The following is a 24,517-nucleotide window of genomic DNA, read 5'->3' on the forward strand; positions in this document are numbered from 1 at the left end:
GTCTCTGACAATAGAATTTAACGTATACAGGGTACCCCGTGTGGGCCTTATACACATAAGCACATCTCTTGCCTAAGGAGAATTCTGTTTCATATCAGGCATAAACACCTTCAATTTTAAGAAGAGCTATGTGTTCTCTTTGGTTCCAGAGACTTTGCTTGTAGCCAGCAAAAAAAAAAAAAAAAAAAAAAAAAAAAAAAGGTCTTACACTGCTAAAAATATTTGCTGCTTCAAAGTCTGTTCCCAGCAGGGCTCCATAGACGCCAAGATGGTGGAAAAAGATTTGTTGTTGTTTTTCAAGTCAGGGTTTCTCAGTGTAGCCTTAGCTGTCCTAGAACTCACTCTGTAGACCAGGCTGGCCTCTTTTTAAAAATTACTTATTTATCTTTATTTTATGTACATTGGTGAAGGTGCCAGATTCTTGGAACAGGAGTTACAAACACTTTTGAGCTGCCATGTGAGTGCTGGGAATTGAGCTGGGGTCCTCTGAAAGAGCAGCCAGTATTCTTAACTACTGAGCCATCTCTCCAGCCCACCTTTTTTTTTTTTTTTTTTTTTTTAAAAAAAAGCCTATCAAGTCCAGTTGGTACTGCCCATATGCTCTTGAATGTGTGGCCTTTCTTAAAAGGTGGTCATCCCGCCAGCAACTGTCCCCTTAGAAAAAACTGACTCTTTCCTCCTTTCCCTTCCATCAGCTATCAGTTATTAATAACTCCATAGCTAGGGCTGAAACTTCGTGCCCACCTGGCCACGTTATCTTACTTAAGTTACGTCATAGCTCTATGAGTGGATGTTTTGATTGTCACTATTTTACAGAGTTCAAGGTCACAAAACCAGAAAATCAGAAGAGTTAGGATGGTATCTTAGCCGGTCCAGTTCCAGAATGTCCCATACTCTTAACTGTCCTGTTCTAGAGCTGCTTGCTTTCCTACTGATAATTTTACATATGGAGGACTTTGTCAGGAATGCTCAGCTGAGTAGCTCTCTATTAGGTAACATGCATCACATGTAACATTGTAATGTGTCCAGTACTTGAAATGGACTGTGGAATGTGGTTCAGCCTCCCCATGTGATGAGTTCCTTCTTGAGATGGTGTTGTTGTTGAGATGGTACAGTCCTACTGTCACAGTGTGTTCGCAGGACAGTGATGGTGGAGACTTGACTGGATGAGTCTGGTTTTCAACCTTAGTCCTTCCCTGTGTGCTGGATGGACACCTGGGTTGCTAGTTGTGAGGTCTGGGAGGGCAGAGGCCTGGTCCCTTTCCTTTACCACAGGCTTCTCAGCGATAAGCACAGTGTTGGATGCTTAGGCCATTCCTTGAAGGACACTAAGAAAATGAGTTCCTGTCAAGGTACATAAAAGCTTCATGGGCAGGAAGTATTTTCATAGTTTGCCAGCGCAGATATGCCCTAAGTTAGACTTTTTTGAATTTGGGTAGGAGAGATACAACTGGAGCTGCTACTCTCCTGCTCTGAAACAATCTATGGCTTCTCAGAGTTCCTCTTACAAAGCTTAACATTTGAAGTCCTTCAGAGCTAGAATGTGACTATTCATTCTTTTGTCTGGCTAATGAATATGTGAAGTGTCCTCTCAGTGCCAAGCACTGTTGAAGTATCATTGAAAGACACATCACCATATTTCCTATACAAACCATAACCTATGGTCAAGACACTGAACATTTTCACCTTCCCGAAAAGTCCCCTGTACTCTATGATCCATTTCCTTCTTCTCTCCCCTGTACCCAACAGCAACTGATCCAGAAGTGACTTTAGCAAGTACCAGAGGCAGATGGCACAAAGCATGTGCTGGGCAGAGCTGGGAAAACCCCTAGTCCAGCCTAAGGGAGAATTAGGGAGGTTTCTAGGAGCCAGTACAGTCAGAGGGACCAGCAGTGAGATCAGGTGGCACACGTGTGCCATGGAGCAGAGTTGGGCTGCATCGTAAACTCTGCTCCAAATTCTGCCTCAGCTGCCTGCTCAAGGCCTTTAGGAAAGTTCCTGGACCTTACTGAATCTTCGTTTTCTCCTCTGCCAGGCAGGCTGTCTTCCTTTTAGGTAACTGAGGATGAGAAAAAGAAATAGGGAGTTTGACATGTTTGCTCCACAGCTGGTGTAGGACTGGTACTCAATAAGCGATATGTTTGTTGTCATCATTCTGCCACTCTTTAAATCCATTTTTCAGTGCCCAGTTCTGTCTGTGCACTTTGTATGACTGTTTTGGGCCTCTGTATGAATTTCTTCAGCTGGATGTTGGTGGTGCACACCTTTAATTCCAGCCCTTGGGATGCAGAGCCAGGTGGATCTCTATGAGTTCAAAGCTAGCCTGGTCTGTAGAGCAAGTTCCAGGACAGCCTGAGAAACCCTGTCTTGGGGAGTGGAGGAATGACTTCTTCCATCAATTGTGGTGCCACCTTCAATCGAGACAGATTGATCTCTTATTAAGTCTGAGGCCAGCCTAGTCTACATAGCAAGTTCCAGACCAGCCAGGGATATATAGTAAGAACATGTGAGAAAAAAAGAGAGGAGGGAGGGACGGAGGGCAAGCTAACTTTCTTCCACCTAAAAATCCTTTCCTCCTCCTCGGCTCAGTTTAGATACTGCCTTGCCTGAGAAGCATCCCTTGTCCAAAGACTGTTAATTCCCTCCTGTGTTCCTATGACTCTTCAGACCTGAGTTGTCACTTCATCTGCTTAGGGCTGCCTTAGTGGCTTAGATGTGCATCTGTCCCTGAGGACTGTGAACCTTGTGACTGACCTAGAGAGAACTTGAGACTCTCTGCAGCACTGGGTGCTTTCATTCATGGGCCCCCACACCTGGCACACTAAGGGCCTATAAAGAGTTGGAGGAAGGGAGTTGGAAGGCGAGGAGATAAGCTCTCTTTTTCAACAGATCAGTGCCTGGAATGCTGCCACTGTATAAATGGGAGAGGATCCCCAGACCTGTATGCTAAATGACTGCAATGAATTCTTATGGAACCTGTATACTCCACAGGGTTCTTAAGGAGACTGATTGGTCTGGTTGTCTTGATTGTTCTAGAGTGGGCTCTGGAAGTGGAAGGCTGTGGTTGATAACAGCTGAGGCAGTGCCTGACCTTCCTCCTATTTCAATTTCCCCCTGAGAAAGCCACTCTCATGTAGACAGGGTGAAAACTGAGCCTGTCCTCTCTTCATTATGGTGAACAAAGTAGGGTTTGTTCATGGCATGGTCAGGGCTGGAAAAGAGAACTTGTGACTCTAAGCTGAGATCTGCAGCTACTCAGTTAGAATCTTAAAACAAAATTAATTGAGGTTTGATTTTTTTTTCTGGTTATAAAGGGAAAATAATGGTGTATAGAATATGATGCTATTTGTATCAGAAAGGAAAAACCCAAACATTTGCTATGCTTATGACTGTATTCTCATGTAATACCTAGAGAGATCATTAGGATGGCATATGATCAGTGGTTTCCCCTGGGAGGTCATGGAGATTGGGGATATGCTCCCCCCCATCCTTTTCCTCCTTCTCACCTTTCCCCTTTTCTCCTTTTCCTCTTCTCTCCCTCCCCACTTTCTATGCTGGGGATTGAACCCAGGGCCTCATATACATTGAGCAAATATTCTGCCCCTGAGCTATACCCTCGGCCCACACAGTGTTTGAAAAGATGCTTACGTGTTATTGGATAATTAAATCATTTTAAAAGTACATGTTCATTGTTTAAAAATGGGAAAATAAGGGGCTAGAGAGATGGCTCAGATGTTAAGAACACTGGCTGTTCTTCCAGAGGTCCTGAGTTCAATTCCCAGCAACCACATGGTGGCTCATAACTGTCTATAATAAGATCTGGCATCCTCTTCTGGTGCTCAGGCACACATGCAGACAGAATGATATATAAATAATAAATAAATCTTAAAAAATAACTAGGAAATAAGGTCAAATGTGGTGGGGCACACCTCTAATCCCAGCACTTGGGAGGCAGAAGCAGGCAGATCTCTGAGTTTGATGTCAGCTGCTCTATATAGTGAGCCCTTGTCTCAAGAAAAAAAAATACTGGAAAAAAGAAAAATACTGAAGAATATAATGAAGCTATAATTCCCTAACCCCAAGATAACCAGTATGTTCTGGGACTTCTCTTACCTATTAATATGTGACTACATAGACGTTAAAAGAAATTACAAGCCTGGTCACATTAGAGTTTTGTGTCCTTTCTCTTCCCTTCTCCTGTCTCCTCACCACTAAAGATGCTCTAAAAAGCATGGTTTTTAACAGTTATCTTATATTCCTGGGGTGTGGCCATGGCTTCTGTTAGATACAAGGGGTTCCTTACACCCACACGCTCCTTGGAAGGCCTCTGGTTGGAACAGCCAAGTACTGTCATATTTGTGGGTTGGCAGATGGGCTCTTGCTGACTAACCTCTGCCATGTTAACACGTGGTCTTTTGATCCGTAGCACCCTGAGCAGAAGGCAGACCGGTATTTTGTGTTATACAAACCGCCCCCTAAAGACAACATTCCTGCCCTAGTGGAGGAGTACCTGGAATGTGCCACCTTCGTAGCCAATGACCTCGACTGGCTCCTGGCCTTGCCACACGATAAATTCTGGTGCCAGGTAACATCCTATCAAATTAACACTAAGACAAAGCATATGACATCTCCTTGGTTGGTTGCTGTTGTTTTTCTCTTCCCTAGGAATTGCTTTTTTTGTCTACTTTCCTTGGATCCTTAACAGCAAATTGTGGTTTGGACTGCTGTCTCTTATTGCAACCTTCCTGACATTTACACACTGAGTGTCACTTTAAGAAACTGTAGGCGGTCCTGGGCTCATTTATACCTCCTTGGTCCCTTGGGGTTGGAATGTTTGCAGTAAGCCGGGCTGAGGGGCCGTGAGCGCCTGTGTAATCTACACACAGACCTTCAGCCTCAGGAATCAATCCCTGCTCTCCTCTCTCGCCTGGTTCAGGTTATTTTTGATGAGACCCTGCAGAAGTGCCTGGACTCATACCTGCGCTATGTACCCCGAAAGTTTGATGAGTGGGTGGCCCCGACCCCTGAGGTTGCCGACATGCAGAAGCACCTACACCGAAGCGTTTTCCTCACCTTTCTTCGAATGTCCACTCACAAGGAATCCAAAGTAAGTCTCTGACCCTGTGACAAGTCACCGGTTGACACCCAACCCCTCTGTGCCAGACTCTACCCCTGGGAAAAAAAGCTCTGAAAGTGTCAGGTTTCCTCTTTGTCTCCCTCTTTATTCTTGTCTTTTGGGGAAAAAAAAATCTGTGCCACTTACTTTCCTTATCCTCTAATCCACCTGCCTGTCTACAGTACACCCAGTGTTTTCATCAGCAGGAACCCCAGGGTCCTTGTCACAGTTGACGTGTGACTGTGACTTTACTCATGTGGCAGAGACTAATGACAGTGATTCTGAATTGAAGAACTCATGTGAACTTTTGGAAATATTTAATTTAATTTTAATTAATTTATATATGTGTATATATTTCCATGTATGTTTTTACACATTTGTGTGGGTGCCAAAGAAGCCAGAAGAGGTCACATCTCAGGAGCTGTAGTTACAGGTAGCTGTGAGCCACCCATGGTGGGTGCAGGGAACTCACTAAGCCATCTCTCTAGCCCCTCATGTATGCACTTAAAAAATCATTACTGAGCTGGGGGTTTGGGAGTTTGGCTTAGTGGTAGAGCCTGGCATGAAAGAAGGTTCATCTCCAAAAAATCATTAATGCTGTCTTCAATAATTCCATGTTACAGAAATACTAGAAAGATCGTGAGTGCCACTCACAAAAATGCCCTGGCTTAAACTTACTACCACTTTAATATTTCTTCGTGTCTGCGCATGTATGTATAAGGTGCGCCTGTCAGAGGACAGCTTGCACATGTTGGTTCTGTACTTCTACCATGTGGGTCCTGGGCATCAACCTCGGGTCATCAGGCTTTGCTGCAAGTGCTCTCAGCCACTGAGCCACCCTGTCAGTGTGACTGTTAGCACATCTGATATCGCTGCTGTTAATGTACATGTTCCTTCAGGGACTTTTTGTTCTTTGAGTGTATGTGCACATGCGTGCCACCACACATATATAGAGGTCATAGTACGACTTGTGAGACTGGTTTCTACTCTTGCCCTATAGGTCCTGGGGATTGAACTCAGGCCATCAGACTTGTTGGCAAGTATCTTTACATACAGAGCCATCTCACCACCCTTCAAGGTCACTGCTGTTATTGTGCATATTCCTTCATGGAATCTAAATTTTCTTTTTAAGATTTGTTTTGTGAGACATAGTGACACACACCTTTAATCCCAGTAACTCAGGAAGCAGAGGCAGATGAATTTCTGTGAGTTCAAGTCCTGTCTGATCTACTTAGTGAGATTCAGTCTAAAAAAAAAAAATATATATTATTTTTAGTTGTATATGTGTCTATGTATGTGTTGGTGTGTCCAGGTGCCTATGGAGTCTAGAGATACCAGATTTCACTGGAGTTGTAGGTGGTTGTAAGCTGCCCTGTGTGGGTACCAGGAACTGAACTCAGGTTCTCTGGAAAAGCAGTGTGTGCTTTTAACTGCTGGGCCATCTCTCCAGCCCCAGCATTTTTTTTTTTAAAGATTTGTTTAATTTTTACTTATTTATGTGTATGACTGTATGTATATATGCTCATGTGTGCCAGTACCCAGGAAGGTCAGAAGAGGATATTGGATCCCTTGGAGCTGGAGTTACAGGCAGCTGTGAGCAGTGTGGGTGCTGGGAACTAAATTCCAGTCCTCTGCAAGAGCAGAAAGTACTTCTAAATACTGAGCCATCTCTCCAGCCACTCCCTCTCCCCCTCAAGATCCAATATTTGAAATTCTCTGTTCCCTGCCATACAAAACCTTCCTGAGGGAGGGGCCAGAGAAATGGCTCAGAGGTTAAGAGCACTGCTTGCTCTTCCAGAGGTCCTGAGTTCAATTCCCAGCAACTACATGGTGGCTCACAACCATCTATAATGAGATCTGGTGTCCCCTTCTGGCATTCAGGTGTACATGGAGGCTGAACATTGCATACATACATACATACATACATACATACATACATACATACATACATACATACATACATAAATAAATCTTAAAATGGGGGGGGGGAGGATTGAATCTTGGGGATGAGATGTAGTTTGGTAGTACAGTACTTACTTAATATGCACAGGCCCTCGGTCTGGTCCCTGACACCACAGTAAAAAAGGTCTTGTTTTATTTGCTTCTTTGTTTGGAGGCAGGATCTCCCCATGTAGGCCAGACTGACCTCCAACTCACCATTGTCCTGACTCAGCATAGATAGATAGATAGATAGATAGATAGATAGATAGATAGATAGATAGATAGATAGATAGACAGACAGACAGATGGTTTTTAATATGTATGTACACCGTGTGGGCATGAGACCTTGGATGTCAAAAGAGGGCATCAGATCCGTTGGAGCTGGAATTACAGGTGGTTGTAAGCTATCATGTGGGTGCTAAAAACTTGAAAACTGAACCTGGGTCCTCTTCGAGAGCAGTAAATGCTTTCCTCTGAGCCATTTCCAGCCCCTCTGATTACTGATTTTTATAGGCATTCACCAACAAACTCAGTGGATCTTAATTTTTAAACTACATTTTCATTATAATTAAATCTCAAATATATGCATATACTTGAGTTTTACGTGGCTGGGCCCAGTGGCACATGCCTGTAATCCCAGCACTCAAGGAGGCAGAGGCAGGTAGATCTCTCTGAGTTAGAGGCCAGTCTGGTCTACAAAGGGAATCTAGGATAGCCAAGGCTACACAGAGAAAACCCTGTCTCAAAAAAACTAAAAAACTAAAAAGAAAAAAAAGAGTTTCATGTACACAGAACAGTGAATCTCATGTCCCCCTCACACTACTTCTATACTTAACCAATATTTTGTCAACCTTGTTTAATCTGGGTTTTCTTATCTGATTAAAGTGTTTTGATATAATCCCAGACCTGTGCTGAGTTAGCCCTAACTACTGAAGAGCATACCCCCAGCTGACTCTTTCGTGGTGTGTTTCTGTTTGCATGAAAATGCAGAATCACAGTAGTCCTGGGTCTTTTCACTGAAGTTCAGACATATGTACAGCATGGGCATGCTACCCTTGATTAGCCTGTCCCGGCTGGTGAGCATTAAGGTGGTTTCTCATGAGACTGCTATTGTAGTGTCTCCACTCAGCCTCCATCCTCTTTCCTCTTTAGGATCACTTCATTTCTCCATCTGCATTTGGAGAGATCCTCTACAATAACTTCCTCTTTGACATCCCAAAGATCCTGGACCTCTGTGTGCTCTTTGGAAAAGGCAACTCACCACTGCTCCAGAAAATGATAGGTAAGTAGGACATAGGACCCCAGGGAAACACAGGGGTGGCCCCATATGCCAAACCAGAGGCCACAAATGCCTGTGCTTGGATAGCATAGGAGTATTAGGGGCAAGTGTTAGGGGAACATGAGATTCACTGTTCTGTGTACATGAAACTCTTTTTTTTTTTTTCTTCTTAGTTTTTTAGTTTTTTTGAGACAGGGTTTTCTCTGTGTAGCCTTGGCTATCCTTTGTAGACCAGACTGGCCTCTAACTCACAGATGTAATACATATATAACACATACATACATTCATATACACAGATGTACTACATACATACATATGTATACACAGATATAATACATACATACATAATACACACATGGATATGTCAACTCTGAAATAAAAGACTAGGGAGTCAAGACAAAACCAAAACTGTGCCGGGCAGTGCTTCAAGAATCTGCAAGTCTTGCAGCACTCAGGAGGTTGAGGCAAGAGGGTTGTGCATTTGAGGCCAGCTTGGGCTACATAGTCCATGCCACAGTGGACTATTAAATTGGGACCTTGTCTCAAAACAACAAAATATCTGGAGGTACTAGTGTTAGGATAGGTGTCAGTCAGTGGCAGGAATGAGATGTTTTTGTTTGTTTTGTTTTTTTCAAAATAGGGGTTTCTCTGTGTAGCCTTGGCTGTCCTGGACCCACTTTGTAGACCAGGCTGGCCTTGGACTCACAGAGATCCACCTGTGCCTGCCTCCCCTAGTGTTGGGATTACAGGTATGTGTCACCACACTGGGCTAGGAATGAGAATTTTGCTTTGGCAATGAAAGTCAGATTGCAGTGACATTAGCCTTTATCGGAATGTGGCCTGGGCTCTTGTCATGACATGCACATCTTATTTGTTATCTCTACTAGATGCTGGGATTGATGCTGTAAATATCCCCATTTACAGATGAATTGACTTAGGTTGACCTGTAAGGGACTTGATGAAAAGCCTGTAGGAGTCAAGTGGCCAAGCTGGAACTTGTTACAAAGAATTGACCCTGGAGCTCTTGTTCTCTCTGCTCCCTACGTCAGGGATATGGGCTGCCTCCAAAGCAGCAGATAGTCAACATTGCCGAGAGCAGATGGGACCATGGTCTGGAAAATGGAAATGGAAACACTGAATTGGCTTTCCTAGGACAGAAGTGGGCTAGAAGGTTTGCTCCACAATGGGAGTGGGGGGGCTGCTGCAGAGGGTGTGCCTCAGCTGATCGCTGCTTTAACTGGAGTTCAGAGTACCGGGTCTGGAACAGGGCCGCGTTTATTTGAGCACTCCTGCCAGCCGTCCTCATCCTCCGACTGTAGGCCTCAGTTTCTAAATATCTGACTGCGAAATTGGGTAGCACTTTCTGAAGGAAGAGGCTCATGAGTTTAAGTCTGGCCTAGACTACATAACAAATCCTGGCTTAAAACAAAACAAAAAAAGCCAGACAGACAACTATCCCTTGGAATAGTCCTCTCTTTCGCTCCCTTTTTTTCTCTCCTAACAGAATTTGTGTGCATATATGTGTATACATATACATGTGTATGTATAAAGTTATAAACTATACATAACTTTAAGTATCTAAAACAAATACAAATTGCTTATATATATAAAGCTACATATGAAATTCTAAATTCTATATAAATATAGAACTGTTTTTTGGGAGGTTCATCTAGCTCTGTTTGTCCTGGAATTCACTCTGTAAACCTGGCTGACCACAGCTAAGCTAAGCAAGTAAGCAAGAACTCTTTTGAGACAGGGTTTCTCTGTGTAACCTTGGCTGTCTTGGGAACTCACTTTGTAGACCAGGCTGGGCTCAAAGTTACAGAGATCTGCCTGCCTCTGCCTCCTGAGAGTGCTGGGATTAATAGCATGCACCACTGCGCCCAGCTAAGGCAAGTACTTTTAACAGAACTACATCCACAGTCTACACATAAAGAATAAAGAAGCAGAAAAACCATTAGTAGACATTTATCAAAACATCTATATTTATTATTTACTTTGGGTCATTTCTCTGTATATATTTTTTATATATTAGATCATAATATATGTGAAATTTTACACCTGTCATTTTCTCTTTTTTTTTTTTTTGTCATTTTCATTAAAACACTCTGGTTTCTTGTTTGAGTCTAATTATTGCCTGAGTATGGGTTAATCTTAGTTATTTTCCAAGAGGGACATTCTTCATAAATTCACTAGAGACCTAGAGGATGGATGAACAAGTCACAGAAAGCATAGTAAGTTAGGGAAACAGTTATGTCACCAGTTTGATTAGAGTGGAAGGTTTCAAGAGAGCAGCAGCAGCAGGAGCCAGGGAAAGGCTCCATTCAGCTCTCTGAAGAGTAGTATTGCCCAATGGTGAAAATGATAGGCCCTCCATTTAATTCCCCATCCAGCTCTCTCAGATTCAGGGTCAGGAGCCTTATCAATGTAGCTATCCAAGCCTTCTATATCCAGCTCTCTTGTTGGGTACATTAGCTTCACCAAGACTGTGAGTCTCTCTAAGCCTCAATTTTTAGAGAGGAAAAGCTGGTGGTTTGCCTTGTTTGTGTGGCTGTGGAAGTAAATAGGAAAAAGTAAGCAACACACATAATACTGGGCCTGGCAGGACATAGGCATTTTGCAAGTGTGAGCTCTTACTGTAAATGAGGCTGTGGAGGCTCAGCTTAGAGCGGGGTGATGAACCATCTGGTGACAAGGCTAATCTATTAAGGCAGCATGCATGTAGGGAAGGTAGAAACAGTAGACAGTCATTATGGAAGTAAAGGTCAGTACCTGGTTAGCTACTGGAACAGAAAAGGACATTGCAGAGCAGAGCCTAGAGAAACAATAACAGTTCTGGAAGAAACAGAAAGAGAGAGAATAGTGCAGAAATAGGGCTTCAGGACTTGATGCTATGCATTGTGAGTTAGAAGCAAGGACACCTTTGAGTGTGTTGGTACAAGATTGCTGTGAGGAGTTGCTGGGAGAAGGATGCTCCGTCTGCTGCCCTGGGCTTTAATCATTTGGGCCACTGGCTCCTTTAAGAATCAGATAAAAGATGGAGTATATAGATTTTGAGAGTTGTTTCTTTTTTGTTTGAATTTTTAAATTACATTTCAAAATTCTATTTTGCTTGAGAGTAGGTTCTATCCTTCCACTAAGTGGTTCCCTAGAGATTAAACTTAAACTAAGGTCAGTAAGCATGGGGAAAGACGCATTTAGCTGCTGAGCTAAATGTGGGCTGTCTTAGTTAGGTTTCTATTGCTGACATAAACACTATGACCAAAGGTAATGTGGAGAGGTGAGAACTAATTCAGCTTACTGTTCCATACCGCATTGCATCTATGGAAGAAGTCAAGGTAGGAGCTGAAGCAGAAGCCAGAAAGTGCTGCTTACTGGCTTGCTCAGCCTGCTTTCTTATACCATCTAGGACCATCTGTCTAGGAGTTGTACCACTGACAATTGCCTGGACCCCCCTACATCAATCATCTATCAAGAAAATGTCCCATGGGATTGCCTACAAACCGGCCATCTGGTGGTGGAATTTTCTCAATTGAGAGTCCCTCTTCTCAGATTAGTGTGTGTCTAGTTATCATAAAATTAGCCAGCATACCATGCCTCTTTTTTTTTTTTTCCTTCTTACTAATGATATGAAGCCCAGTCTGGAACTTCTAACCTCTGCCTCTGCAGATTACAGATGTGGGCCACCGTACCTGGCTTTTCTTTTGTTTTGATGGGGTTTTGTTTTGTTTTGGGACAAGGTCTTACTATGTGGCCCAGATCAGCCTAGATGTTGCCCAGGCTGGCCTTGAAGACAGGCTCCTCCTGCCTCTGCCTCCCAAATGCCTGGATATTAGGTGTACACCGCTGTGCCTGGCTCCACGTCCTTTTAGACTGCTCGCAGACCACCAGGTCGAGGATTCTAAACTGACTCCTTAGGGAGAAAAGAATCTCAATTTTGGCTCCTAGAAGGTGGTTGATCCAAAAAGGCTGCAGACCAGGTGCCTGGAGCCTGTGCGTGATTGGTGGCAGATGTAGAGGAGCCTACAGAGAAGCTTCTCGTTCTTTCTCTCAGAGCAGCCCTCTCTTCAGTCCTTAAGAAGAAAGCACAAGGGCAGCCTCCACTCTCAATACCATGAAGACTGTTGGGCACAGCAGTTTCTTATAAGAAGCCTGCCCTGGAACACCGGCACAGTCCCTGCTCTCTCCTTTTTAATAAGCTGGCAAGGTAGCATTGGTTCTCCACAATCAGCTTCTGAAAGCAGGGCGCAACAGTCAGGAGAAAATGAGGTCATGGGTTCTTCATAGGTTGGCCATCTGTGTGGCAGTGTCTCCTGTTCACCCTGGCCTCTCCGGGAAGAAGGTACCACTGCTTGTTCCCTACCTCTGTACTGTTTCTTAAGAGAGATTGATTTGCTTTAAGATAACAATTGTTTTTCAGCTTTTTGTTTGTTTGTTTGGTTGATTGGTTGGTTTTGTTTTTTTGAGACAGGATTTTTCTGTGTAGCCTTGGCTGCCCTGAACTCCCTTTGTAGGCCAGGCTGGCCTCTAACTCACAACAATCTGACTGCCTCTGCCTTACTGAGTGCTGGGATTAAAGGCATGTGCCAATACCACCCAGCTCGTTTTTCAACTTTTATTTAATTTTTATATGTGTATGGGTGCTTTGCCTGCATGTATGTGTTCATATGTGCATGCAGTGCCTGCAGAGGCCAGAAGACGCCATTCCCTGCCACCAGAGTTACAAGTGGTTGTTAGACACCATATGGGTCCTGAGACTCTAACCTGGGTTCTCCGGAAGAGCAAAAAGTTCTGTTAACTAATGAACCATCTCTCCAGCCCCAAGGTGTAGTTTATTTTATGTGTTCAGGTATTTTGCTACACAAACATACATACATATACATTACCGTGTGTGTGTGTGTGTGTGTGTGTGTGTGTGTGTGTGTGTGTGTGTGATGCCCATGGAGGCCAGAGGAGGGCATCAGGTCTCTTGGAACTGGAGCTACAGATTAGTGTGAGCCACCATGTAGGTCCTTGGAACTGAACCTGAACCCTCTGTAAGAGCAGCAAGTGCTCTTCACTGCTGATCCATCTCTCTGGCCCTGTTTTGTTTGGTTTTGTTTGTGTGAGTTTTGAGTTTTTGTTGTTGTAATTGTTTTGTTTTTTATCAAAAGCAAGGGAAAGTTTGATTGTCATTAGAATCAGATAAAGAAGAGGAAAGAGACTCTGAGATCCCAAGGATAAATTGTGAATTTGAGTTATCTTTTGGGTGTGGTTGTGTAAGCCTTTAATCCTAGCACTTGGAAGGCACAGGCAGGTGGACCTCTGTGAGTTCAAGGCCAGCCTGGTCTACAAAGCTGGTCTACAAAATTCCAGGATAGCCAGAGCTACACAAAGAAACCCTGTCTTGAAAAACCAAAGGGGGGAAAAAGAAGTTTGAGTTATTTTGATGCTTACAAACAAACAAACAAAAACTTTTTCTGGCAGGCAGTGAGGGAATGTCTACCCCATTCTGGATAGTCAGGATGGCAAGAGGGATATATCCTGGCCCTGGGAGTGCCTATGTCAGAATTCCGACGAGAGGAAGTGACACAGATCTAACAGTGGATTGAGCTCTGGTCATTTCAGGCAGAAAAAAAAGAGATAGGGCTGTTATGTGAGGTTAAGGATAGCTCTTATTAGATTCCTCTAAGGGCTGTAGGGCTGGGAGTGAAAGCAGGGTGGTCTAAGGTGCCAGTGGGGGCTAGATTTCTCGGGGCCTTTTGTATAACAGTCAGGAGGTCAGACTTGCCCTGGAGGATCAGGACAAGAGGAACAAGAAGCAAAGGTTGATGGAGGGGCTGGCTCAGGCATTCCCTGCCCCTGTGGAGGAGGAGGATGTAGATGGTCCAGGCGCACCTTCATAGATTACAGGGTCAGTACCTATGGGAGGGAGGAGCACTGAGCTAAGGAGGCGGGGCTAGAAAAACTCAGCTTTTTGGGATCAAGGAGTAAATGGCATCCAGGACTTCACTGATGAAAAGCCCAGCCACTTGTTTGCTCATCAGCCTCACTGGGCACTTGATTGCTTTATGTTTACACATCCTGGAATTGGACCAGGGCTGCAGGGTTATCAGTGTTGTATGCTCTGGCCCTCAAACATACTGTGGGAGAGACAGAGAGGCAGAAAGGAAGACTCCTTTCTCTCAGATGGTTTCTTTGTCCTACTCTTGCCCTTTGCCCTTCTCAAACAGGACTAAAATCTAAGAATTGTCTGGCCACCCTTAGAGTCAGATGGCCTTAAAGCTGCCACCAGCCTGAGAGGCAAAAGTTGTAGTGAGATGAGGCATCTCAGACTCTTAAAGGCATTGGCATTTCTCATTGTCATGTCCCTCAGCTATGATTCTTTCCCTGGTCCTTGCCATTTGGACAGAGAAACCCTGGGTTCTGTTGCAGCTACCATACGCTCTAAGCAGGCACATGCAGCGGCAGGTAGAGACTGGTAAACCTCGGAGATGGGCTTCAACTGAAGAACTACAGATGGGAGCCAAGTCCATCTCTGAGCATCGCTCCTGCTTCCTGTTTGCTGGAGGGTAGATAGAGATGGTAGCGTGTTCAAAAGCAAAGATTTCTCCCTGCCGTCTCCTCACATCTTTTGAGGTGTGACTTGGCAAGAATTATGAGTAGGTTTATTGAATAAAGGAATCATAGTTCCTACCTAATTTTTCCACATGGCACAACTCACAGTTCCACAGCTAGAGCTGGCATAGGAGGCATGGTGCCCAAGTTTGGTCACTCCCTGAGGACATCAGGACTAGCTGGTTTGACAGGGTTCCTCCGCTTTACATAATTCAGAGGTACTTAAAAAGTTTAATTGTACTAAGTAACTTCCGTTCTCAGCCGTGGAGGTTTCTCAATGAGGACAAAGCTCAGTACCAGCTAGGACTGAGACCAAGACCCATTCTAGATCCTCCCCACAGGCAGGCTAAGGGAGAAAGGTCACAGAGCATGCTCATAACCAGTTTTAATATGTCCTCTTCATCCCTCCTGACCTCTCCCCACTTCTTCCCTTTCTCTTCTCTTTTTAGGAAACATATTTACCCAGCAGCCAAGTTACTATAACGACCTGGATGAAACTATTCCCACCATACTTCAGGTACCGTCTCTTAGCCTTGCATGGAAGAGCAAGCTGGATATGGGGAGACAAGTCTTTGGACTTTTCTTGAGGAACCTGGGAGGAATGTTTGCTTTCCAGTCCTTTTCCAAACTCATCTTGAAGTGGTAGAGCATTTATGTAACACATGCATGGCCCTGGATTCTCTCCTCAGCATGGTGTGTGTGTGGGGGGGGCACTCATTTCCCAGATCATCTCTGTCCTACCCTTGGCTGTGTGCCTTTTTGGTTTTATTTTTGTTTTTTTGTTTTGTTTTTCAAGACAGGTTTCTCTGTGTAATGGATTCCTGACTGTCCTTTGTAGACCAGGATAGCCTTGAACTCACAGAGATCTGCCTGTCTCCACCTCCTTGGCTGCATTTATAAATATATAAAAAATTATATATTATATATAATTTTTTATATTAATTACAGTTTATTTACTTTGTGTCCCAGCTCTAGCCCCTCCCTCCTTCCCTCCCAATCCCATCCTCCCTCCCAGCTGCATGCCTTTTAATTCACCCTCTGCCCTTCTTGAACAAGACTGAAATCTAAAGATTATCTGGTACTCACACAAAGGGATTTGATTTGCATTTTGTGTCATTTTCCAGCAGTCTTGTGCCTCCACGTTTCTCCTGTCAGAGACCTGCATTTCTCAGATAGGAACTGTGAAGGTTTATAAAATCATTTAATGAAAGAATTATGTGTATTGTAGAAAATGAGGAATGTTAAAAAACTGAAAGGAACTGGGAATGGTGGCTCATGCTTGTAATCCCAGCCCTTGTGGGGCTAAGGCAGGAGATTGTCTTGGTTCCAGGCCAGCACAGTGAGACCCTGGCTCAAAAAACCAAAAATAAAATTTTGGTTTTGGTTTGTGTTTTTTTTTTGTTGTTGTTGTTATGTTTTCAGTGAGTATGTCTCTGTTTTGTTTTGCTTTGTTTGGGTTTTTTGTTACTGTTGTTGGGTTTTTTGGGGTTTTATTATTTTTTTGTTTGCTTTTCAAGATAGGCTTTCTCAGTGGGGCTATGGCTATCCTAGAACCTGGACCTCACTTTGTAGACCAAGCTTCCCTCGAACTCACAGAGATCTGCTTGCCTCTGCTTCCCGAGTGCTGGGATTACAGGTGTGTGCCACCATGCCTGACTTCAAAAATAAAATTTTGATTACAAAAATCAAGATAATATACCTTGGGAAGATGGCTTAGTAGGTAAGGGTGCCTGCCCCCTAGCCTCAGGATCTCATTTTTATCCCCAGGACCCATATAGTGGAAGGAGATAATGGGCTCCTACAAGTTGTCCCCTGACTTTCACACACATGCCTACACATACACAAATAGAAAGGAAGGAAGAAAGGTAGGTGGAAAGACAACACTACAAATTCCGTCTTGCTTGACTTTTATGACAGATTTTGTTTTTCTGTTAATTTGCCTTTTGTTTAAAAAGCTCAATAATCACTGAGAGTGATGGCACATATCTATAATTTCTGCACTTGGGAAATAGAGACGGGAAGATAAGGAGTTCAGGGCTGTCATCTTTGTCTGCATAGTGAAATCAAAGACATCTTGACCTACCTGAGACCCTATTCAAAACAACAAACAAAAATAATATTTACACACATACAGACATACATCTACACACATACATATATAAATTATCCTATAAATAGTCATCTACAAAGGAATCTAAATATTGCTGAAGGTGTTTCTCAGATATTATATATTTGCTGAGTCTGTCTAGTCAAGTCATAGATGCAGGATTTTTGGGGGGTTATATTTCATATGCATGCTACATGTGTGGTTACTAAAGATGAAACTCAGAGTTTGGTTTTTGAGACAGTGTCTTGCACTATGGCCTAGTACTGGCTATGTAGATCAGGCTGGCTTTGAACTCATAGCGATTCACTCACCTCTACCTTCTGAGTGCTGGGATTAAAGGTATGCAGTCCCACACCCAGCTTGGAAACCAGGGCCTTCCAGGTATGTGGACTGAGCTACACTGTCAGCCCTACACGGTTTGCATTTAATCTTATCCACCATCACATTGGATGCTTTGTCCCTAGGATCCAAGGCAGTTCTTGCGTCACCTCTCCTTAGTTGTGGGGTGAGGATCCTGGGTGCTTGTTCAGCAGGATGTGGAAGAGAGCTTTTTGCCTTTCTTAGGTCTTCAATAATATCCTCCAGCACTGTGGCTTGCAGGGGGATGGGACCAGCACTACACCCCAGAAACTCGAGGAGAGGGCGCGGTTGACCCCCAGTGACATGCCTCTCTTGGTAAGCTTGCCCTTCAGCCCAGCTTCTTCTGTCTGGGAACTTTTAGCCAAAGCCTGGCTGCCTAGGGCTGAGAAGATCAGCAGTGCTACAGAGCACAGCAGTTTCTTCCTGCCTCTGACGTCTTCCTTTGATTTAACCTGTGTTTCTACCTGTGCTGTGGGTTAAGAGACTTTTCTGCAGGTTTTGTTTCTCACTGGGAAACCTTTATGGAGCACTAGAAAGAACAAGGTACTAGGATTTGAGAACTGGGTCTGGTCCTCAGTTAGTTCTGTTCAGCAGGCTCACTCCTGGAACCAGCCATTGATTCCATGAGTCTATACTGAGGGATCCCCAGCATTTGCTGGGTCCTGTGCTGAGCCTGGGGGATAAAGCAGCAAGCAGAAACAGGCATGGTGCCCATCTCGTGGCACTTAGAACTTTAATGAAGGTGAAATAGAAAAAGCGAACATTTAAGGAGCTTGGGTGCTGTGCTTATCACTATAGACAGCTGAGATGAGGCAGCTGTGAGCTACCTTCTTGGCATTTGCCATCTGGTGAGAACATATCCATTGAGCAAGTGTTTCAGAAGCATATATGCCAGGAGCTAGGGAGCAAATCCTCTTAGCATTCTGAGCCTCAGTTTTCTTATCTATAGCATGGAAAGCCCATGAGCTACCCAACTTGCTCCTTCAAGCTGGCATGAAAATCAGCAGAGCAGATGAGCAAACACCCTGTGTCCTGTGTACCCTCTTCAAAATGTGAGCAAAGGGTGGGCTTGCTGCTCCTCTTGTCACCAGGCTGCGTGATCGCTTGCTGGGCCCAGTGTTGAGATTCAGAGTTCATTTTCCTGCAGCACAGAAGAGAGACTATATCAGATGTACAGGTGTCCTTAGCTGTCATTGAGTGTAGACCACTAAGGACGGTTAGGTGGCCCAGGTTACCCTCCTAGAGACAGCCCGATCCAGCCGTCTCCCCTGCCTTGTGCCTCTTAGGCAACTTCTTGCCTGCTGGGGACTCTGGCTTTGTCAGTTATGGTTCAGGCCCTCTGCAGAGCTCTCTGTGGGGCTAGAGAGAATAATACTGTGTCTTTTCTTGACAACAGGAATTAAAGGACATTGTTCTCTACCTGTGTGATACCTCTATCACACTCTGGGCCTTTCTGGATATCTTCCCTTTGGCCAGCCAAACCTTCCAGAAACATGACTTTTGTTACAGGTACAGTGAGTGGGACTTCTGGTTAAAGTATGGGCTTTATCCATGCATCACTCAAATACATATTGGTTTGGTCCTTAGAATATACCAGACTGGGGCTGGAGAGATGGCCAAGCGGTTAAGAGTAGCGGCTGATCTTCCTGAGGAGCCAGGTTCAATTCTCAGCACCCCCATGACAAGCAGCTCACAGCTATCCGTAACTTCAGTTCCAGGGACCCGACACTCTCACTCAAACATACATGCAGGCAAAACACCAGTGCACATACATTTAAATTAAACAAATCATTAAACCGATCAGTCTTCCAGCCTGGGGACGCACAATGAGGAACATAGATAAAACTTGTGTTGAAGGAACCCTCCCAAATTTGGCTAAGAATAGGACAACAAACAAATAAAACCCACAGCAAGAAGACAGTTTCAAGTCTGCCTTGTTTGTTTTGTATACCTTATCATGGGGCACAGAGTGAGAGTAAGAACTGACAAAAGGAGAAACAGCAGAGGTGTTCCTTCTTTGGTGCAGGGGTGTGTGGGAGGAGGATGACTCCTAAAAACAGCTTTGAGTAACAAGCAGGAAGCCTGGTACACTGGCTGCTCTGCCTTCCCAGCTCCACAGGAGGCTAAGGCAAGAGGCTCCCTTGAACCTAATCAACATAAGTAACCAGCTCTCAGAATCTAAGAGAAGGATCAGAATGTTCAGATTGGAAGGCTGGGTGACAGGAAGGGTGTTGAAGCAGATTGAAATGTACTAAAAGCCTAGACTAACTGCCAGGTGTCGTAGTACATGCCTTTAGTCCCAGCATGTGGGAGGCAAAGGCAGGCAGAGCTCTGTGAGTTTGAACCATGGTCTACATCGAGCATTCCAGGCTACATAGAGAGACCCTGTCTCAGAAAACAAACAGACAACAAACTTGGACTGTTCCAGAGAGAACCAAGGATACATTGGTTGAGGACGCCAGCACAACAGGAAAAGGAGTTGATATTAAAATTAGGGTTCCACTGTTTGTTGCCAGATAGAGGCTTTAATCCAGAGAGTCCTAATGAAGACAATGCTAAGATGGAGAAGCACTCAGAGGGACCTATGGAAAGAAGGGAGCCTTTGCCCAGTTAGCATCATGAGATCTTTCTGTACAGTGAGAAGGTGGAGAGCATGGACTTGGGCATTCCCAGGCTGGTGTGAACGGACTGGCAGCTCATTCATTGTCTGGCAACAAAAAGTACTGGCCCATTCCCAGTAGCCCATAACTGTTGCTCTCGCTAGGCATCTCTCCCAAGCATTTGCAGCAGCTTCTGGGAGCTGCCCAACTCCATTTACCCACCCATCTATCCATCCATTCTGTCATTTACTCACCCATTCAACAAAACGTTTATCTAGCTCTGACTTGTGCCAGAGATGGCAGCTGGTCCTCGGCCTCCTCTGAGGTCCCCTGTGCTTGTGAGAGTCAGACATTAGGGTTGACCAGCTTCCCGGGGATCATCAGAATAAAGTGCTGACTGGCATTTCGCAGAAAGGAAAGGGTTTGGGATAGCGCTGTAGCTATTCACTTTTGGGGGGAAAAGGTATTTTTGTATAATAAAAGACCATGTGGAAATGTAGAAAATATAGAAAGCCAGAAACTGAAATCACCCTCAGGAATTATACTGCATTCTATATTTTATACTCTGCCTGTTCTCATTTACTTTAAGCATTTTTCTCATTTTGTCTAAGCATCTCCCCAAATAAGCACAGATGGCTTCTGAGGGAGGGAGTTTTGGGAGAGCAGATTTTTCCTGCAAGACACAGTAGGAGCAGAAGGGTCCCCACCCATCTTGGAGTGTGGGGAAGAAAGAGATGCACTTTAGAAATGACTGCCTTTGACTCACATCTAGCGTGCAGCTGCCCAACCTGTTCCAGCCTGTGCTGCAGGCTAGAAAGCCCTTTGCTAGCCACACCTTGTGCATCCACAGATGCACAAGCCCAGTTCCCACAGCTCTGGGTTAGGGTCACATTTACCCAAACACTCACTTGGCTCTCTCAGAGCCGCTTGCTTCACTTTCCTCTCCCATACCCTCATCCAAGTATGCAGTTTCTGCCCTTAAGTCATGAGTCAGTAGTCCTTCCACTTTGACAGAACTCAAAAAGTGTAAAATAGGGGTTGGAGAGATGGCTCAGCAGATAAGAGCAGGTTCTGCCTCCCAAAGGACAGAGTTAACTTTCCAGCGCCCATGTCTGAGGCTCACAACTGCCTGGAACACCAACTTTAGGTCTTGTGGTGTTTGTGGGCACCATTACACATAAGACACGCACAGTCAAACACACACACTCAATTTTTAAAAACTTTAAAAATGTAAAATATATAGTGGCCTGTCTCCTTCCCCCTTTTCCAGTTCTTTTCTTTGCATGCCAATCTATCACTAGCTTGGGTGGGATTTTCCAGAGAAATGCAGAATAGGAAAATGCGCACATTATATGCTCTCCTACCTTTGCTTTTGCAGTGATGGGAATGAAACTCAGGGCTTTACAAATGCTCAGCAGGAACTCTACTGCTGAGCCACACTCCCCTGCCCACCCCCTTCTTAAAACTGAAGCTGAAACTGCGGGAGCCAGTTCATTGTCTTCAGAGTGACTGACAGCGCTGCGCACCTGGCATACCAGACCCCAGAGACAGATTTTTTAATTGTGTGTGCCTTTTTCAGTTGTTTGCTATTTCAAAATAAATAACATTGTACACACATTACTTCATACCTTTGCAAGCATAGTTGAGGATTAATTCCTAGAAGTGGAAATGCAGGGACAGATGGTGTGTACATCTTTAATTCTCACCCAGCTTGCCGAATGACCCTCCACAGAGGTTGCTCTCCTTTCCCTTCCCACCAGCAACACAGCCTGGCAAGAGTTGAGCCAGCTTGGCCAGACTGCCCTCCCTGGCCTCTGCTGCCGCCTCTTCCTTTTGGCTTGATTGTTCTCTGCTACATGCAGCGCTGCAGTGAAACAGATACTGCAGAAGGCTGCCAGAGAACGCGCACACGCTGCAGAGCGCCCACATGAATTCAGCACTTCACACTAGGCACTAAGTGCATCTCTGACTCCGGAAACTTAAGATGTTTGGAGGAAGATTTAGATTAGAGAAAAGAAGCAACTGCTGTGTCCATTATCGGGACAGGATGTCCTATGTACAGCAAACCTGGCCCCTGGAAGGAAGAATCCTGTGGGTTAGTATAGCCAGAAAGTACACAGTGAGGAGGTAGGCCTGGATTGCTGCAGGGTTTGAAAGGGACAGGGAGGACGAAGAGATGCAAGAAGAAAAAGACAGCTGCTAGTCTCAAACTCCTGGGCTCAAGCCATCTTCCTGCCTCAGCCTCCCAAGTTTCTGGAAGTATAGCCGTAGGTTACTGTGCTGAACTCATAATGTATATGCATATACTTTCTTGAGAAAGTTTTAGATTTACTTTCTTTTTGTGTGTGTTTTGCCTGTGTGCATTTATGTCCACCATGTGCATACCTATGGAGTTCAGAAGAAAGTATCAGATCTCCTGAAACTGGAGATAACAGATGCTTGTGAGTCACCTTGTGGGTACTTGGAACCACACCCAGGTCCTCTGGAAGAGCACCAAATGCTCTTAACTACTGGCCATCTCTCTAACCGTGTGTGTGTGTGTGTGTGTGTGTGTGTGTGTGTAATTTTAATTGTTTTGCTGTTGAGACAGCATCTTGCTGTATAGTCCAGGCTGGTTTCCAACTTGTGATCCTCCTGCCTCAGCTTCTAAAGTGCTCAAATTATTAGCAAGAACCACCACATCTAGCTTATAACTTTATTAAGAGTTGTAGGGCCAAGTGTAGTGGCTAAAGCTTTTAAGATTAGCACTCAAGAGGCAGAAGCAGGCAGATCTTTGTGAGTTCAAGTCCAGCCTGGGCTACAGAGAGAGTTCTAGGACAGCCAAAGCTACATACCAAGACCCTGTTTCACAAAAAAAACAAAACAAACAAAAAGTTGTAGAAAGCAGGCTGGAGAGATGGCTTAGTAATTAAGAGTATGTACTGCCCCCAAGAGGTTCTAAGTTCAATTCCCAGCACCCATATCAGGCGCCTCACAACTAATTCCAGCTGTAGGAGACGGCACCTTCTCCTGGCTTCTGTGGACATTTGTACTCATGTCCACATACCAACGAACACGCACATACACACATAACTCAAATACATCTTTTTTTAAAAAGAGTCATAGTTGGGGCTGGAGAGATGGCTCAGTGGTTAAGAGCAGCCACATGGCAGCTCACAACTGTCTGTAACACCAATTCCAAGGGATCTGACACCTCCACACTGATGCACATCAAATAAAATTAAATAAGTTATTAGGGAAAAAAAAGAGTCATAGTTAAGCTAACTGGCTTAGTTCATAAAACAGATATAGAGTTTAATACATGTAGGTCCTGAGCACATTTAGCCTGTTCTGAATAAATACATTGTGTTGACATTGTTATGTAAATTTTGAGCAAGAAGACAGGTAATCTTCTGCCTGTTTCACAAACCCTGTGTAGTCCTCGGGTCACTTTGTTAGAATAGGCATAGTTTCCATAAGGCTGTTGATGGGGCAGCACAGTGCATCATTCTGAGGTAGGTTCAAAGAAGCTGCTGGGTAGCCCCAGAAAATGGTTATGGGATGAGCTGGGTTGGGGGTGAGGGTAGGATTGACTCAGTAAAGGAAAGTGAGGAGATGAGTTTGACCCCTTCAGAACCCATGTAAAATGTAGGGTGTGATGTTAGTGTTTGTGTGATACCAGTGCTGGGAGGGAGGCAGAGACAGGAAGATCCTGGAGCTGTCAGGCCAGTCAGCCTAACCTCGTTGGTGAGCACCAGACCAATGAAAGATCCTGTCTCTGAGGAGGCGGGCTGCTTTCCTGAGACCAACACCTGAAGCTTACACACACACAAGAACACACACATTATGGCTTCGTGGGAGAAAGAAATAAACCTTTCTGCTCCTTTGGGTTGACTCTCTTTTTCTATCAAAATGTGGTATTTATGAATTAATCTGGCCCTTTACCATGTTTACTTCTGCAGACTAGCTTCCTTTTATGAGATGGCAATTCCTGAAATGGAGTCTGCAATTAAGAAGAGGAGGCTTGAAGACAGCAAGTGAGTCAGGCACAAAACCAAGAATCTGTGAGGGAAAGGGAAGCCTGAGCGTAGGCTGCAGCACCTCTGCCACTAGGACCAGGCATTCCAAAGGCCGTGGCAGCTGGAGCTCCCAGCCCTGTGCTTAGTGCTCTTCTGCACTGCTTTTTTTTTTTTTTTTAACTCTTTAAGAATTTCCTACAGGGCTGGGGACAAGGTTCAGCTTAAGAGCACTGGCTGCTTGTCCAAAGAACCTGAGTTCAATTTCCAGCTCACAACTGTAACTCCAGTTTCAGGGGATCTGACACCCTCACACGCACAAGCAGACAGAACATCAACGTATATAAAATAAAAAAATAATTAAAAAAGAAAAAAGAAAAGAATTTCATATAGTGTATTTGGACCATATTCACCCCTCCCCCAACTCATCCCTGGTTCACTCCCCCTTCCCTACTTCCCCAACATTAGGCCCTCTTTTTTTTTTTTTTCTTTAACATCTAAAGTCAAATCTGTGCTGCCCGT

General features: G+C 44.5%; 1 protein-coding gene across 1 annotated transcript; it reads left to right on the top strand.

Moving 5' to 3' along the window:
• Nucleotides 1-4,426: 4,426 nt before the first annotated feature.
• Nucleotides 4,427-24,020, top strand: LOC129685810 (activating signal cointegrator 1 complex subunit 2; the record flags this gene model as incomplete). The annotated part of the gene is made up of 7 exons (XM_055619318.1): nucleotides 4,427-4,585; nucleotides 4,937-5,107; nucleotides 8,210-8,339; nucleotides 15,383-15,450; nucleotides 17,605-17,715; nucleotides 18,797-18,909; nucleotides 23,942-24,020. Coding segments are annotated over 7 exons (831 nt in total), but the record flags the coding sequence as incomplete, so codon positions are not given.
• Nucleotides 24,021-24,517: the final 497 nt, after the last annotated feature.

This window comes from Psammomys obesus, unplaced genomic scaffold (assembly GCF_907164565.1).
Source record: "Psammomys obesus unplaced genomic scaffold, mPsaObe1.curated_primary_1811, whole genome shotgun sequence".
NCBI lineage: Eukaryota > Metazoa > Chordata > Mammalia > Rodentia > Muridae > Psammomys > Psammomys obesus.